Raw genomic sequence first — 17,720 nt, 5'->3', positions numbered from 1 at the left:
CTTCAGTTTCTGGGGACACAGTTGTAACTGTTTCAGTTTCTGGGGACACAGTTGTAACTGCTTCAGTTTCTGGGGACACAGTTGTAACTGCTTCAGTTTCTGGGGACACAGTTGTAACTGCTTCAGTTTCTGGGGACACAGTTGTAACTGCTTCAGTTTCTGAGGGCTCGGCATCAAGAGAAGGAAGATCTTGTGATTCATCATCGTCTGGAGAATCAATATCTTGTGATTTGTTATCTGCTACAGGATGATTTGCTGACTGAAGATCTGAATTACTTTCTCCACATTCACTAAACATTTGTGCTGTGAGGCCTGAGGCCATGTCACACTCAATCAGAATTTCTTGAAGACGTTTGTCATTACCATCTTTTAAGTTGATCATATAAACACTATTAGCCCTTTCAGTCAGAACTGACATGGTAAACACCTTTTCAGAAACAATCTCTTCAAAACCAGTACACATATCTTCATCCCAGTAACTCTCACCTTTTGGAGATACGTCAGCTAAACTACAGTGCAAAGCCTGTTTTGGGAGAATCATGAAGCATTCTGGAATTGGTATCAACTCAGTGATCATTACTGACTCTATATTACCATAATCACAGAAAATCACCTCCACAGATGATGAGGCAACATTGACTGAGACAACCTCAGCTCGATAAAGAGCACCATCTTCACTGTATTTGGCAAGGCATGGTAATCCTACACAGATCTCTGCAGTTGGGATGATATCATCACTTTGGTAAATCTGCAACTGATTCATTAAGCTATCAAGACCATAGGAATCAGATGACTGGCACCAGAAATCTTGAGGATTCGTTGTGAAACAAACTTTAACTTCCATAGTGAAGCCTGAATTATAGGTTGGTTCTAAATACCTACAAAGTAAAACAACAGAAAATACTGAACTATTAAAATGATTACATTGAAAAAAATCTGAAAAAGTCACCACACACAAGTCTAGTTTCCTGAATTACTACAGAGACTGAGGGCAAACTTTCAGTTACTTAGAACAAGAAAATTGGAATGTATGATCTACTGAAAATCCACTCCCATCAAAATATTTACAGAAGACAGTGAAAATGAAGTTAAGGGAATTTGTCATATTTTGGTAAATGTTTCAATAACCATTTTATGTTATATGTATGATGCTCCTAATGAGCTCTAATATAACTGACAAAGTGGTGGCTATGTAAGACAGATACAAAAACTTAGGATAATTTAATTCAATACAATTTATTGTTATAAGTATAAAGAACACCAATATAATGGGCCAGGTGGCTATAACAGAAACTAACTCTAAAAACTAACACTAAAAACCCTTTCTACTAAAGACACAAAGCCTGAAAATTAGAGGGCAGAGTCTAGTCATTTGTATCAACCCAGTGCTTAACTGGTATTTATTTTATCAACCCTGAAGGATGAAAAGCAAAGCCAACCTCAGAAGAATCTGAACTCAGACTGTAAACATGAACAAAATGCCACTAAGCAATTATGTCCTACATGCTAACAATTCTACCAGCTTGCCTCCAGAGCAATAATAATCATCCATACTTTAGTATACTTGATAGACATATTACAAGTTCAACTCCTGCTTTATGTTCTGATAGTTAGTACTAGTATCAGCATATACAGCTGTGCAGTATTGTACATTCAACACTAACACATTGCCAAAAATTTTGTCTTTGAATATCTGTGTCACATTCCAAGAAATAATGTCAATTAACTCCATTCAATCAAGTTTTAAAGAGTAAAATTAATGTTTATCTGCTAGAATATGAAAGAGATGAGTTCAAAGGCAATCACAGTCAATGTAAAAATCATCATCATCATCATCGTTTAACGTCCGCTTTCCATGCTAGCATGGGTTGGACGATTTGACTGAGGACTGGTGCAACCGGATGGCAACACCAGGCTCCAATCTAATTTGGCAGAGTTTCTACAGCTGGATGCCCTTCCTAACGCCAACCACTCGATACACATAAAGTTACAATAACATACATGACACTGAAGCAGCGAACTGGCAGAATCATTAACATGCAAAGCAAAATGCTTAGCAGCATTTCGTCAGTCTTTACATTCTGGTTTCAAATTCTGCTTAGATCAACTTTACCTTTCATCCTTTCAGGGTTAATGCAATAAGTGCCAATTGAGCACTGGGGTCGATGTAATCGACTCATCCCGCCCCAGAAATTGTTGGCCTTGTACTAATATTTGAAACCAATAACACTAAGTTTTCAGTAGTGTGGTGAAGAGTGAAAGTCTAGATCTAGACTGAAGTGGGTTTGAGTAATGTGCGCTTGCATATGATTATTGTTCTGAAGTACCAGACAAATCTGCTAACACACACAAGAGAAACCATAACGTTTATGGCATCTATAGAGAAAACTGATATTTGATTGATGCAAAAGAAGCAATACCTATGGAGATTCCGCAGTTATTTAAAAATTTTAAGATGGAATTGTATGTTTTTCTCGAGCATTTGATCTTTCTTGAGATAGTGTAACAGTCCATATAGGTAATACTGAAAGTACAATCTCAAGAAAGCTATATGTGAACTTCTTAACCATTCCATTATTGGTACCTTTGGCAAGTGTCTTCTACTATAACTCTTTAGCCCTAGGTCAACCAAAACCTTGTGAGTGGATGTGGTAGATGAAGTTGAAAGAAGTCTGTATATGTGTGTGTCTATATATGTATGTCCTCGTGTCTCCTTGTTTTGGCATTGTGTGAGATTGTAAGTTAGTGTTACCGTTATATATGAAAGCTATATTCTCAGGTTTTCTACTTTATTAGCTGTTATCTATCATTTTTTTACTTTATATCACTTCAACTTTTGTGATGCCTTCAGTAAGCATACTTCCATTGCCTCTCCTTTCAATTATACCACATCCAACTGCACTAAACACATTCTATTGTTCTCTCTCCCTTCAACTAACCAACCACTTAAAAATAATAATCTCTTTCTCTTTGCTCTCATTAAAACTTTTCTTTCTCTCTGTTTTCACTACCTCCTTCAACTAACTACATGACAGCATCACACATTTGACATTAGCATATTAATGTAGATGATTTCTGTCAAAGCAGAGGTATTCTTTGATATTTTCTGTTTTTTGTCTATGTTTGATGTAGAGGATAATGCGCAATTGGAACCCGACACCACTCCTTTTACGGTGCAGATATCAAGAAGGAATTAAAAGCAAAACATGGCAATGACTTGAGATCCATTTAAGTCAAATCAATATTAGATAATCTTCAAGAGCTGTATTAATGGCTGCTATCATAAACTTGTATTGTATCTAACTTACTATGCTTACATGGGTAAAATGGCTTATCTATTGAAGCAATAGTTTGAAGAGTGTTCAGTTGATAAACTGGAGAAAGCAGGGTTGTCATAAATAAGCCACTTCAGCATGCTATTGATGGCAAAAATTGGTTTACCATAATCACTGTTTAATTATCTACTTTTTGATAATTGAATACATCAAGTGAGATTATACTGAGGCAGGGTTTTCTATAACCAGATACTCTTCCTTATGCCAACAACCCTCAACCAGTTTCCAAGCAATGATAAGCAATTATAAACACCACCTCACCCAGTCTATTGAATAACAAATGGCCTAGACATTGTTAGATGGATAACTGGAAACAAACAATACTGTTTGTATGAACAGTAGCGGATGGTGAAGAAGGAGTGGAGAACATCCAATGATACACCAGGTTGAAGAGCAGCAAAAGAGTAATGTAGATAAGGGTGAGAGAGAGAGAGAGAGAGAAAGAGAGAAAGAGAGAAAGAGAGAAAGACAGACAGAGAGAGAGAGATGATGTGTGGTTGCCAGCATGTGTATTTGTTGGGGGAGACAGGCATAGTGCAAGGGCAGAGCAAGAGATGTATGGTGGTGGGATTATCAAGTGAAAAGGTTTAGGGTATTAAAAAATTTCTCACATGAAACCTGTTGAAATAGATCTACTGATCAAATGGAAAAAATGATTGGATTGAGGTTTTAAGAAATTTTAAATTTTGCCAAAATCAGACATCATGAAAATTGGAATTTCTTTACAGGAAACAAGTTGAAAATTAGTTTAACCATGATAGTTTATTCAACTATTTCAACATTGGAAGGTGCTATATAGAGAATGAACTCTCTGTACATTTTTAAGGGAGAAGCATTCTTAAGCTATGATCTTTTTGATTGAGTGTCCTTGGGTTAAGAAGTATGTTCAAATACAAGATTGTGTTTAATGAGAATATCACACAAGTATGCAAATTTATATTTACAAATATGGTCAAACAGACATACATAAGCATCTACACACACACAGATATTGAAGTACTCACCTGTGATGACTAGAAGATAATTCTGCAGGTATTAAGGACACCACATAGAGGTTGTCTGCCTTACACTCTTTGACTTTCATCTGTCCAATCCTAAAAAGAGAAATTAATCATGCTAACCTGGAAAAATAGCAATAAAAGTGAGACCAATACCTTACAAGTAAGATGAATTTGATAGATAGAAATCATAGCAGATCATGCGTCATGCATGTGTGTGTGTACGTACACGCATACTCCCTTGTCAAATTACCATATTCAATAGAGAATTTTTCATAGGGTTTTAGGCCAAAGTTTGAGAATAGGTGACAGGTATATAGAGACATGATGACAGTCTAAGGAGACATCTTCCAATTTCACTCACAAGAGGCTACACTAGAAAGTACTTGCTCAAGGTGCCATGCAGTGAGATTACATAGTTACAAAGAAAACTCCAAATACACACAGCCCCTCTGGATAGTGGCATCGGGATGGTAATTTTTTTTTTTTGTGCCAGATAAACACATACACTGTATATTCGTTCTTACTTCATCTTATGTCCATCGTCTGGAAATCTTTGTCACACATCTGCGACCTCTTCAGCAAGCCTTTCCATCCACATGTATTTTCTTGCTCCACCTAGTCCATTTTCTAAGTGGAGCAGGAGGATACACGTGGATGGAAAAGGTCACTGAAGAGGTCACAGATGTGTAACAAAAGTAAAAAAAGAAAGGTTAACCTGAAATATTTATTTCAACAGATGATTTCACATCAAGAATCTTGCAAAACAAATTCATAAATGTAAATCTCGCGACAGCATTCATCCATTTTAATTTAAATGTGAACACATTTGTATAATAGCCATATGATCCATCAACCAATAATTCAATACCAATACTTTATACACACTCAACTACTAAACATCTACTTACCCTTTAACATTCCAATTACTGTCAAATGCAATGTTTACTTATTCACATTATTTTGAATTAATCATGCATTGTCTCATAGCTTCAAGAATTCAAAGATGTGATTGATTATTTTTAGAATGACATTGTAGGGTGGATGTGGGAAGCTGGATCTAACCAGTTTGAACATAAAACAGGCAGGATATCTGGGCTTGACAGGCTGGTTTAAATGTCATACACTAAACAAGGGTAGTTGACATCCAGTTTTATTTTTTTAATTCAAGAGAAGCCCTCAGATTCATATGAGAGGGAAAAATAAATTACATTTGTTGTAAAGGAAGAATGATGCAAAATTTTAAAAAACCCAGAGACTGAAATTGGGTCAGGAATTCAGCCCTATAACAAGTAGCCCCTATCTAATGGTACTTAGGAAATTAATTCATATTTGTAGGAGAAGATTCAAAATTTTTCAGATGTGGTCACACCTCTCTCTCTCTGCATGTATGTGTATATATATATATATATATATATATATATATACACATACACACATATACACATGTACATACATACATACATACATACATACATACATACATACATACATATACAACACACACATAGCTGTTGCCAGTGCCATGTAAATGGCACCTGTGAAATCCTAGCCGTGGCTGGTGTCATGTAAAAAGCACCCATTACACTACATTCTCAGAGTGTTTGGCATTAGGAAGAGCATCCAGCTGTAGAAACCATGCCAAATCAGACCTGATGCAACCCTCCAGCTTACCAGTTCCAAGCAAACCGTCTAACCCATGCAATGTTAAATGATGATGAGATATATAAATATATATATATATATATATATATGCATTGATTAAAACTTATCTTTCTACTTGTTCTACAATACATTTCAACACTTTGGAAACAAACTTGTTTGTTTGCATCGGACAAGAGAGAGAGAGAGAGAGAAAGAGAGAGAGATAGAGGGAGAGAGAGAGAGAGAGAGAGAGAGAGAGAGAGAGAGAGAGAGAGAGAGAGAGAGAGAGAGAGAGAGAGAGAGAGAAAGAGAGAGAGAGAGAGAGACGAAAGCTCCAATGTACTTGTTATTGCTAGTTTCTCATTTGTATTCATTTCTTCAAGAGTAGTGTTATTGTAAATCATTAGGTTTTTTAATAAATGAACTCTACAAGGATTGAGTAACACCCAAGTGTTTGTATATGTGTGTGTTGTTCATTGTATGTCCATTTTTCCATGCTAGCATGTGCTAGATGAATATGCTATCGAGACATTGTTTTACAGTTGAATGCTATCCCTGAATGATAATCCTTACCTGTTTTTCAAGTAAGAGATCTTTTATTTCACATGGCTTCCAAGGGATGAAGTGATTGGTTGTAATGACACTGCCATTTATAACTTTCATACAAGCAATCACAGATGTAAACACACACACCATGATGATCTTTCAGTTCAAGTCTAATAACCCCACTCACAATGCCTTATTTGGCCACATGCTTTTGAGGAAGTCATGCCAAAGGTAACACACAGCAGAACTGAACTCAAAATCACTTGGAAGGGAAGTGCTCAACCGTATAACCAAGCCTGCACCTATCATATTTCTGTAAAATATACTTGGTATAAGTAAAGAGATATGCTATGACAAGTCCAACCCATGCTAGCATGGAAAGTGGATGTTAAACGACGATGATGATGAATTAAAATATATATTAGTATATATGGATGCATCAATTTACATCCACTTTCCATGTTGGCAGAAGTTAAATGGGTCATCAAAGACTGAATCAGTTCTTATTCAAAGTTAATCCTCTCCTAAATAAGTCAGAGGACCACATTTTGTTTATTCATTTCATTCTTGGTTTGGAGTACTATGACTCGATGTCCTTCCTGTTACCAATCACATTGTTACATTCATAACAGCTGATGCAGAAATACATAAATGAGGGAAAATTTTGTTTTAACAGGGGGTCTCTCATGATACACATTCTTTTTGTTAAATTTTTATGTTCCAAGTCAACTCTCTGATCAAAACACATGACCCTGTTCCCATTGTAAACATTAACATCAACTAAGATTCAACTGGTATTTAGTATCACAGGCATATAATGTAGTTTAAAGACACTTACCATAAATCTGACACAAAAGATTCAGAAGTTGGGTCTTCGGCTATTTCACAATGGATGGCTAAAGGTGGTAAGTCAGTAAGAAAATGAAACAATTCTTTGAGACAGTCCCTGGGTACTACTTTTGTAAGACCACAGTCAATATCAAAAACTGTTAAATCTTCATTGGTAACAGCTTTTAGGATGGCCCGATAAACATTCTCATCAGGAGCAACAACAGCATATAAAACACCGATTTGGTATTCACTTACAGCAGCTTCAGTAGGAGCTAAACTTCGGTAAATTTCTTCCATTAGATCCTTTAGCTTATCAACAATAGGCACTTTTGGAAACATTTTTATCCAGAATTCCTTTTGAGATACAACACTGCAGATTTGAATATTCAGCAATTCTCCACAGACCAGGTTCCACCAGTACTGTTGTTTCTGCAGCCATGCAATTACATCCATAACAGAACGGTCAACAATAACATCGTTTGAAAGTTCAACTTTGTCATAGACTTCAGCTATTTCTCGTTCTACAAGAAGTTCAGCAACATTCTTACCTTTCAGTGTTAAGTTTATCACATATCCTGTACCACCAGGGTGCTGCAAAATGCTGCAAATTTCAGCTGTCATCAACTGATTTAGGCATAAATTCTGAAAGATACTGAAAGAGTTCTGGGACCATGAATTATTTTTGCCTTCCACATAAGCCAAATGACATTCAAATGCTTGCATTGGAAGTTTTGTAAAGTCTTTATGCAATGGCCAAATGCTTTTGCGTTCAACAGTTTCTGTATTACCAAAATCAACAAGTAGAATATCACAGCTAAACTTTTTCAAAGATTGTACTTTGCCTCGGTAAAATTTACCATCTTTAGCAGACCTGACAACACAGAGAGAGGACAGCTGGAGATCCACAGCCTTATTCCCTTTATCACAATTGCTACAATACAGGTTCATTTCTTTCTCAAGCTGTTTCAGAGAAACAACACTCTCTTCAGGCTGACACCAAAAGTTCTCAGGTGTAACTAGGTGGGTTACATATACACCAAGGCATTCAAACTGAAGAAGATCCAATGGCTGAAGAATATCTGTAAAAGAAAAAATTTGATTTGCAATGAGGCTGCTAGCAAATGGTAACTCTGAATCTGAAATAAGAGTCATGTGATAACCAGATAGATGGTAATTCAGAACTAAGTGACAAACTATAATACAGGTTGTCAATCAGTTTTCAATGTGCCACATTAATAATGTTTAGTTAAAGTATATCAATGAAATAGGTAAAAAAAAAGTTTGTTGTTTCTATGAGACATTACATTAAATAATACTGTAAAAGGAAAAAAGTTACCTTACAGAAGAAGTAAATGTTGCTACTATCATTCATTCTTTGTGATTTTTTTTTTTGTTTGGAAAGTTAACCCTTATGGCATTGCTTCATTAACCTCTAGCTACAATATGTAAGTTGTGGGCATTAGCAGAGTAAAAATAAGATTGATATAGGTTACTGGGCCACTCAAATAGCAAAAACCTAAAAGCAAAATATGTACTAGAATATGACATACAAAATGTACATAGTAGATCTACAGGAACAACTTTAAACATGCTATGTGAAGAAGCAGCTGGAAAGAAAGAAATTTGGAGAGATGTTGGTGTTAAACAATTTCTGATTAATAAAACTGTACTGTCAGAAGACAATACTGAAGGCAAAAAGTTTTAGAAATGAAATTGAACACTTACGTTTATCTGTATTAGGGTTCTGGATAATATTTTGCATTGAGGCCTGATTAGAAATAATTTCAGCAAGTAACTGTCCATTTAGAGAGTAGAGTTCAACAAGATATGGCTTAGATTTAGATTCAAAGCTTACAAACAGGGATTTTGCATTTGTAGAGAGATGGAACCTGCTTTGCAGGCGGTCATTCCACATTTGGCAACTTTTTAAGGTGCATGGCAGAGCAAGGGGAGGAAGTGTAGTCAAGTTGGTATCAGCAGTAATATTAAGTATAGAAGATGCAGGAACATCTTTCAAATACTCTCCAGTATCAATACATTTTATGTCAAGTAAGAGGTTAGGTTTTGCACTAATAATAACACCACGGCATAAATTAGAGGAATTGGGGTTAAACACACTACAGAGGGTATTTATTTTAAGTGATGGGCCACAGTAATTGACTGGTTGACAATAGAGTTTTTTGGACAGTTCTGAGTACTGTTCTTCCATGGTTGCAAGCCTGATATAGAAAATTCCAGGCTTTTTACTGTCTGTGATATGTGTCACGCGGCACTGAACTTTTTCAGAAGGCACAGCAGTGTTAGCAAAAAGTTTTGAAACAAACAACACATCTGGCATTGAATCTTTAGCTTCAAAAACATTTTCATCTTCAAATATGACATCCAAGTAGGATTTTGGTGGCTCCACAGCACTGGACGGTTGAGTCAGCACAGCTGATTCAGTGATAAGATTCTTAGCACATCCTGATTTGATAAAGAGAGAAGCAATGTTGTTACCATCATCAATCAAAACACACATTCCTTGGCCAATATTTTGGATGGTTAGTGTTTTGTTGAAAACTAAGTCTTCAAATATATCACAGGCATTTCTTGACCATTCCTCTTCAATGGGCATTACATTAGCCAGAGAAAATTTATAAGCCAAAAATGGAATAGACTGAAACTTTTCAGCGAGTGGTTTGATGCCTTGGAGGGAAACTCTTTCCTGATTACCATAATCAACAAAACGAACAGCAGCATCATCAGTAGTGTAATCAACTATAACTGCACGATACCATTGATCATCAAGGTAATATTTAGCACAGCAAAACATTCCCACTTCAACTAAGGTCAAAGACTTCTCCAACCAATACTGCTTTGAATATTCACCATTTAATTCGTCAGCTAAGCTTTCTATCACATCATCATCATCTAAAAACTGGACATAAAAACATTCTGGTGTGTATACATAGGAAACAGAGACTTCTTTGATGTCTCCAGTTGGTAGTTTATCATCATTGGAAATAATGGAAAGCTTTGAATCACTTCGTGATATTGTATCAGGTAAGTGAAGAGCAGTTGATGTCTGAGCAGCAGAGCTAGATATGAACTGTTCTAAGTGGACAACAATAGATGTATTATGGTCCACAATCAGATCCACTTCATAAATTTCAGTAGCCTGGTCATAATTTAAGAACTTGGCCTGTACTGATTTTTCGAGAACAAGTTCTGAAAAAACACCATTTACAATAGAGAGGTGAGAATATACATCAGACAACTTACAGTGGGAAGCTAACCGAGGTAGTTGCATATATTTGGAAGTCATCTGACGAATATTCTCAAAAGTTACTCTCTCAGTATTTCCATAATCGACAAAGAGAACATCAACACTATGGTGTTGTATGTCAAGCACTAGTGCTCGGTACCAAGTCTTATTTCCCAGCTTTTTGGCAATACATGGGTTGCCAACAACCAGATCACCTGGTTTAATATGGAGAAGAGTTGAGGAGTTGCCATCTGCTACCAATGAATCCATCAGCATATCTAATTCCTCAGAAAAACCAACTAACTGGCACCAGAAATCAAAAATGGAAGTGTAGTAAGAGACTACTACAGCAGCTGGTTTATCAAAACGTGGTTGTATAACTTTGTAAGTTTGAATGATATTTTTTGACTGGCGATGTCCATTTGGTTCCTGATGTTGTTGAGGCTTAACATTTACTATTGCAGCCAGTCCTAACTGTAAGAATTTCTCAGCTATGGAAACTCCATTGAGTTTCAGTTCTACATGGAATATACTTTGAACCTGTTTCTTGAAAGTACACATGACATTTTCTTCAATGTTTTCCAAAAATAGTTTTGCATCCTGTCCCCATTCTCCAAAAGAGATTGGTTTAATGTCAATCAAGCGACAACGCACAGCTTGACAACAATGTCTGGTGAATACAGGAACAAGTGGTTTCAGATTAGTTACAGGTGTAACTTCATCATTACCAAAGTCCACAAACCGGACACGTACACTAGAAACAAATATCTCTTCAACAACTGCTCGATACCATGCAGAGTCTTCACTGAACTGGGCAACTACAAAAGTTCCAACAGCTACATTGCCTTCATATCTTTCTTTTAATTTGTCATAATAATCTTGCATATTTTGCACTAGTTCATCTAGCTGATGTTCATTGCTGACCAGTTGTAACCAAAAAGCATCTGGACTATTGACCCAAGATATAACAACAGGTAAACTTGTACCATTCGCTATGGTCAAGGGTTTTAAAGTATTTGTATTTTCCACAATGGAAACTAGATTCTTTTTGGACAGTGGGTCAAACAATTCAAGGACGTAAGTTTTCTGTAAACATGACAATACTTTTGCAGTGACTCGGTGATCAAGTGCTAAGTCCTGTAATGCATTTATCTGAGATTCAGACCAAATAGTTCCGGGAGGTAAGTTGAGTGAACATTTCACAGCTATAGTAGGTACATCAATAAAGCGATGTGGCAACATTCTCAGTTGAGAAAATGGTAAAATTTCAGCATTTCCATAATCAACATAAAAAACGGCTGCTTGGTCTTGTTTTACATCTACTATTTCAGCTCGATACCACATGCCATCATCAGTAAATTTAGCTAGACATGGTGTTTGAGATGGCGGCATAGTCTTAAAGGTGCCATATGCATTGTCACACTGGTTTTCATTCAGTTCCTTCATCAAGCTTTTCAAAGCATTGCCCATACAGACAGGCTGACACCAAAATTCATGTGGACTTATCAAAAATATCATACAGATATCTAAGCTGTCACCAACATTTAATTTGTAGTTTTGGTAACCCACATTTGCATATGAATCACTAGGAGTAGAACCATTGACATTAGGGAGCAAATTCCTTTGACTTCGACCATTCTTTACAGGAGACCGTCCTTTTGGTGAGATTCTTTTGCTTGTTGAATTTCTCGATTCTGATGCAACAGTGACCTTTAAATTGGACCTATCACGACCAACACTGACCGATCGAAGAGACGGGTCACATTGTAGTTGATCATCGTCATCATCATCTTCATCATTACCAGCTAAACAAAGACTGTTAGTGAGCTGACCAAATATGAGGTTGACACAGACATCTTCATCTTTACTCAGTTCCACTGCATGTATGCCAGTTGAACTGACAGACTTGAAAGTGGCAGTGAAAAACTGTTCAAGAACCAAGTCTTCAAACTGAGCAATGTGTTCTGGTGACCAATAACTCCGAACATTTGTGACTCCATGCAGACAACATGGAATTCCTTGAGCAGGCATCTCCATAAATTCTGGTTTTGTCACTTTAATAAGATGCTTGGGAACAAGTTCAATGTTGCCATAATCTATGAAGAATACTTCTATAATATTGTTGGTCAGTTCTCCTGAAATAAAACAAAAGAAAAAAGCAATGATAATATTAGTATCAGGAAATAACTTGAGTACAGAATTTGAAGTAAAGAATGTATTTCAAAATGTCAAAACCCTAATAAACATTAACCCTTTCGTATTTGACACTTTAGCATTCAGATTACTGTCAAATGTAATGCTTATCTATTCATACTGTTTTCAATTAACCATGTATTATCTTGTAGCTTTGAGATTTCAAAGATGTGACTATTCTTCAGTTTGAACATAAAACAGGTAGAATATTTTGGCCAGATATGGCCGATTTGAATGCTAAAGGGTTAAACCAGTCCCATTCGGCCTCTCATACCTATCCTACAATGTCATTCTAAATAAATACAATCACATAAAAATCTCAAAGCTACAAAATAATGCATGATTAATTCAAAACAATGTGAATGAATAAACATTACCTTTGACAGTGTAATCTGAAAGTTAAAGGGTTCACACCAATATATGTCAGTACTATCCCAAGAAAAGCAGAGTTTGGTAGCAAGGAAATACAGAAAGTGAACAATTCTCTAAGAATCACATAAGGTGTGACTGAACCAAAAGAGAGTTAAGTGAAGAGTCAAACACAAATATGCTTTGGGATTATGTGACCAAAAATGATAAAAACCTATAAGGGAGAAGGAGAAAGAGATAGAAAGAGAAAGGAAGAGAGTTCACACTAATTAGATTGTTATTAGATCACCAATGTTATCATTACAGAAAGTTTACGACGTTTATAAGAAATGACAAATTAGATTCTTATTTTACTGACATTAGTGATTGGACTGTTGGCACACTACAAGTTGGTGCACAAAATGAGGGCTTTAGTCAATTAGATCAAACCCAATACTTATTACTTCAGTCCTCTATTTAACGAATACCTAGGATTCCTTCACTGTAAAGGAACATAATTCATCACACTGTTTTACAGACACAAATATATATATATATACAAACTTATTTTGTTTCTCAATTGTTTTTATATGCCAGAATGAGTTAGGTATGTATATTATTGAGACATTATTTTACAGCTAGATACCCTTTCTGTCATTAACTATTATTTGATTTTTCTTTTTCAAGTAAAGAATAACTTTTCTCATGTATCATTGAAGGTGAAAAGCCAGCAAATAACCAGTTGATGGGGGAAATGACAGCAATGTTCCTGCCTGTAGCTAAGTGAATTTTCAGAGAAGCACAAATGCAAGCATAATAGACATATACAAAATGAGTTTCTTTCAGTTTTTGTTCTCCAAATCTACACACCCGGTTTTGGTTGGTCTAAGTCTATAGAAAGACACTTGCCCAAGGTGATGCACAGTGAAACTGAACCTGAAACCAAATGATTCAGAAGTGAACTTCTTAACTACACAACCATGTCTGCAACCACACATACAAATATTATATCTCTCTCTCTCTCTCTCTGTATGTATGTATATATATATATATATATATATATATATATATATATATATATATATATATATATATATATATATATATATATATAGCCTGCCCTCCTGATCAGCAGAATGGTGTCATTCAAATGGTACAACATTGCAAAGAAGTGCACTGTGACCTGTGATACATAACATCTGATAATCCAGTTTATACATATATATACATACGTGTGTGTGTGTATGCCGAGACCCCCTTCGGTCATGACTGACCATGAGATTGCACTTAGAAAGTTACCCTCCAAGGCACAAGTCCGGGCAAAGTTGTTTATGGAAGACCAGCAGTCGCCCATGCATACCAGCCTCGCCTCTCTATGCCACGAGTGTTATCCAAGGGAAAGGCAAAGGCCGATACAGCTTGATACCTGTGACGTCGCAACTCATTTCTACAGCTGAGTGAACTGGAGCAACATGAAATAAAGTGTCTTGCTCAAGAACACAACATGCAGCCCGGTCCAGGATTCGAACTCACAACCTCACGATTGTAAGCTCAACGCTCTAACCACTGAGTCATGCGCCTTCACCATGCACCTGTGCGTGTGTGCGTGTATATATATATATATATATATATCTATCTACAAATAACATTAAACACTAGAATTCGACATTCGTGTTGATATATGTGGACAAACTAGATGTACTTTGAAAAGTCAACTAACATTTCACAACCTTTATCACTGACAATCATAAGGATTATGGGATAGTTGTAATGATAATCGAAACAGGTGTGCTGCGAAAAGAGAACTAACATTTCACAGCCGTTATCACTAACGGCAATGATGATCATTTACCTTCTATTTTTTACTCAACCAGATCCACTTGTAAGGCTTTGGTCAACCTGAGGCTATAGTAAAAGACACTTGCCCAAGGTGTCACGCAGTGGGACTGAAACTGGAACCATATGGTTGGGAAACAAGCTTCTTATCACACAGCCATACCTGTGCCTATTCATTTTTTTCATTTTATCTAGTTTCAGCTCATGAGCTGTGGCCATGCTGGGGCACCGCCTATGATGATGATAATTGAGGAATAGTGGTAGTGTGACGAAAATAAAATTGCAAATTTACTGAAAGTAACTTACGGTTAACTTTGGCTCTGTACCACGATTTATCCATGCTATATTGAGCAATGCACGGTTGGCCTGGTGATACTAACATCAAGATTTCCTCTTCAGGTTGCAATTGGGAATAATGCATATGAATCTTGTCTGCAAGTTGGCCAAATGCTGGTGCATATCTTGTACCTTGGCAGTGGAAATATTGTGGACTGGTAACATGAGTAATCATGACATTGAGAGAGGTACCAACTGGAAACTCTGGGCTCTTAAATCCATATGTGAAGGATCCAGATCTGAAAATATAATGTTGAAAAATAATATACATATTTGTGTGCACATTTCAGTGTATACACATGATTAGCCCAAGAGCTATTGTAGAAAACACTTGCCCAAGTTGCTGCACAGTGGAACTGTACTTGAAACCATGCAGTTGCAAAGTGACTTTCTTAACTACACATACATTAGTTCTTTTAATCTACCATGGGTATAAACAGACCTGCATTCAATACATTTGTAAATGCTTCTCCTTTGGAACCAACTATTATCTAGTAGTGCAAGTAGGAAATATATTCCATTTGGTACTTTTTTATAGAATAAAATCTGTCTTTTAATTTATGTTCTGTATTTATTTTCTACATTACAGCAAACATATTTACTAGAGTTTCTTCTGGAATGTTATTTGTGGTACTTCACTAAGTATTACTAAATGTATATATAGGATAAAGCACCACTGATTACTATTTATTGTTCACCTACAAAGAAATGAGAAAGATAATGCCCAGATTTTATTTAATGGCAACATCTTTCAACATACAATGTCATATACAAAGGTAAATCAAAAGTAATGCAAATAAAAACTGCATTAGTTTCTGACTCTTCCTTACCTTTTCTACTTATCTTAGAAGACTTGTTCCTCATAATATTCACCTTCTCACCCATTTTCCACCTCTCACTCTCCTACACAGCCTCCCAACCTCAACCCACCAATATTCTCTGTTCTCCTGTCCACACTCACTTCTGCTCACCTTGTCTTATATCTCGAGGATCCACTGTGACACCTCATCACTTTTAATCTCTTTTCAGCTGCACCCCAACCACCCCAACTCTATAGTGTGAGTAACCATGTAGCTCTTCTATTGCAAGAAACCTGTTCTGCTTGGGCCCTTTCTCTCAGACTTGAATCCTTCTTACCCTAATTTAAAGCTGCTTCTTTATCTAATGTAGTCCTACTTATTTGAAGGAGATTGGTCTTGCAAGCTGCATGGTGACCTCACTGGTGCTGGTGCCATGAAAAAAAGCATCTAGTATATGCTGCAAAGTGGTATCAAGAAGGGTACCCAACTGTAGAAACCATTCCAAAGCTGACACTGGAGCATGCAGTCTTCAGACCTCTCAGATCTTGTCAAACTATGGAACATGAACATTAAATGAGGATTAATACCAGATAATACTTCAACAAAATTTGTTGAAATCCTTGACAAATGCTAAATATATGCAATATACTTTGGTCCAAAATATTACTAATTAGCCACACACACTTATATACTTGGTGGTCTTCACTTCAGCTTTATTATTTTCTTGAATAATAATATAGCTGAAGTGAAGACCAAGTATTTAGTGCATGTAGTTAATTGGCAAATAATAAAAAACAAACCAGAAAAAAACATCCCCAAATGTAACAATATCTGCTTCAACACGCAATTTCACATCATGAATCTTACAAAACAAATACACAAACAAGTTTTTTTTTTTTTTTTGATAAGTGCTGTTTCCTTGAAGGGACATGCAGAAGAATCACTTCAAAAACTTTCAACCAAATGCAATAGCTACATGGAAATACTATCAACATTTTTAAAGAAAGGAACAAATCATAATAGTAGAGAGTTACCGAGTTTTCACAGAAACTTGAGATTTTGAATAGCCTTCTCCCGGAGATATTACTGGCATCATATTGAAGCTGAGGTAGTTATGCCTGAAATATAAGTAAAAGATATATTTAATAATGGTTCAATATCAGTAAAAAGTTATTGCTGCAACTGATTGCCTATAGGAGTATTTCTCAATTATTTTTTCATCTGTGGACCACTTTGATTACAATTTTATTCTGGTGGACCCCCATATCCATTCAGTGTTTAAAAACTAGTTTTATTGATACTTTTTTTCTCCAAAATTTCTATTTTGCTTATCATACATTCACTTGTATAGGTTGAACTATGTAAATCCTATTAGTGAAAGAAACCTAGCTGTTTCTAGCAAAATTTCTTCATGGACCCTTAAAATAATGCTTGCAGATCCAATTTATTATTTTGCTTGCATAGACCTTCAATGGGTCATATGGACCCCAACTGAAAATCACTGGTCTATAGAAAAGATAAGCAACAGAGGGCAGAATTCTGCTTTATGCACGGCATATAACCAACCCCTCAGAACATTTATTTTTTTGAATTTTCAGAAAATTTTGTA

At 36.1% G+C, this 17,720-nt stretch overlaps 1 protein-coding gene across 1 annotated transcript; it reads right to left on the bottom strand.

The window, feature by feature from the left end:
- Position 1: 1 nt before the first annotated feature.
- On the bottom strand, positions 2-17,257 carry LOC106872402 (tudor domain-containing 6; the record flags this gene model as incomplete). The annotated part of the gene is made up of 6 exons (XM_014919397.2): positions 17,146-17,257; positions 15,282-15,550; positions 9,080-12,733; positions 7,362-8,433; positions 4,340-4,429; positions 2-878 (listed from the first exon to the last, which is right to left on the bottom strand). Coding segments are annotated over exons 1-6 (6,024 nt in total), but the record flags the coding sequence as incomplete, so codon positions are not given.
- Positions 17,258-17,720: the final 463 nt, after the last annotated feature.

The sequence above is a fragment of the Octopus bimaculoides genome, chromosome 8 (assembly GCF_001194135.2).
Source record: "Octopus bimaculoides isolate UCB-OBI-ISO-001 chromosome 8, ASM119413v2, whole genome shotgun sequence".
NCBI classification, from domain to species: Eukaryota; Metazoa; Mollusca; class Cephalopoda; order Octopoda; family Octopodidae; genus Octopus; species Octopus bimaculoides.
The sequence above is the reverse complement of the archived record's forward strand: the minus strand, read 5'-3'. Positions and strand labels throughout refer to the sequence as shown.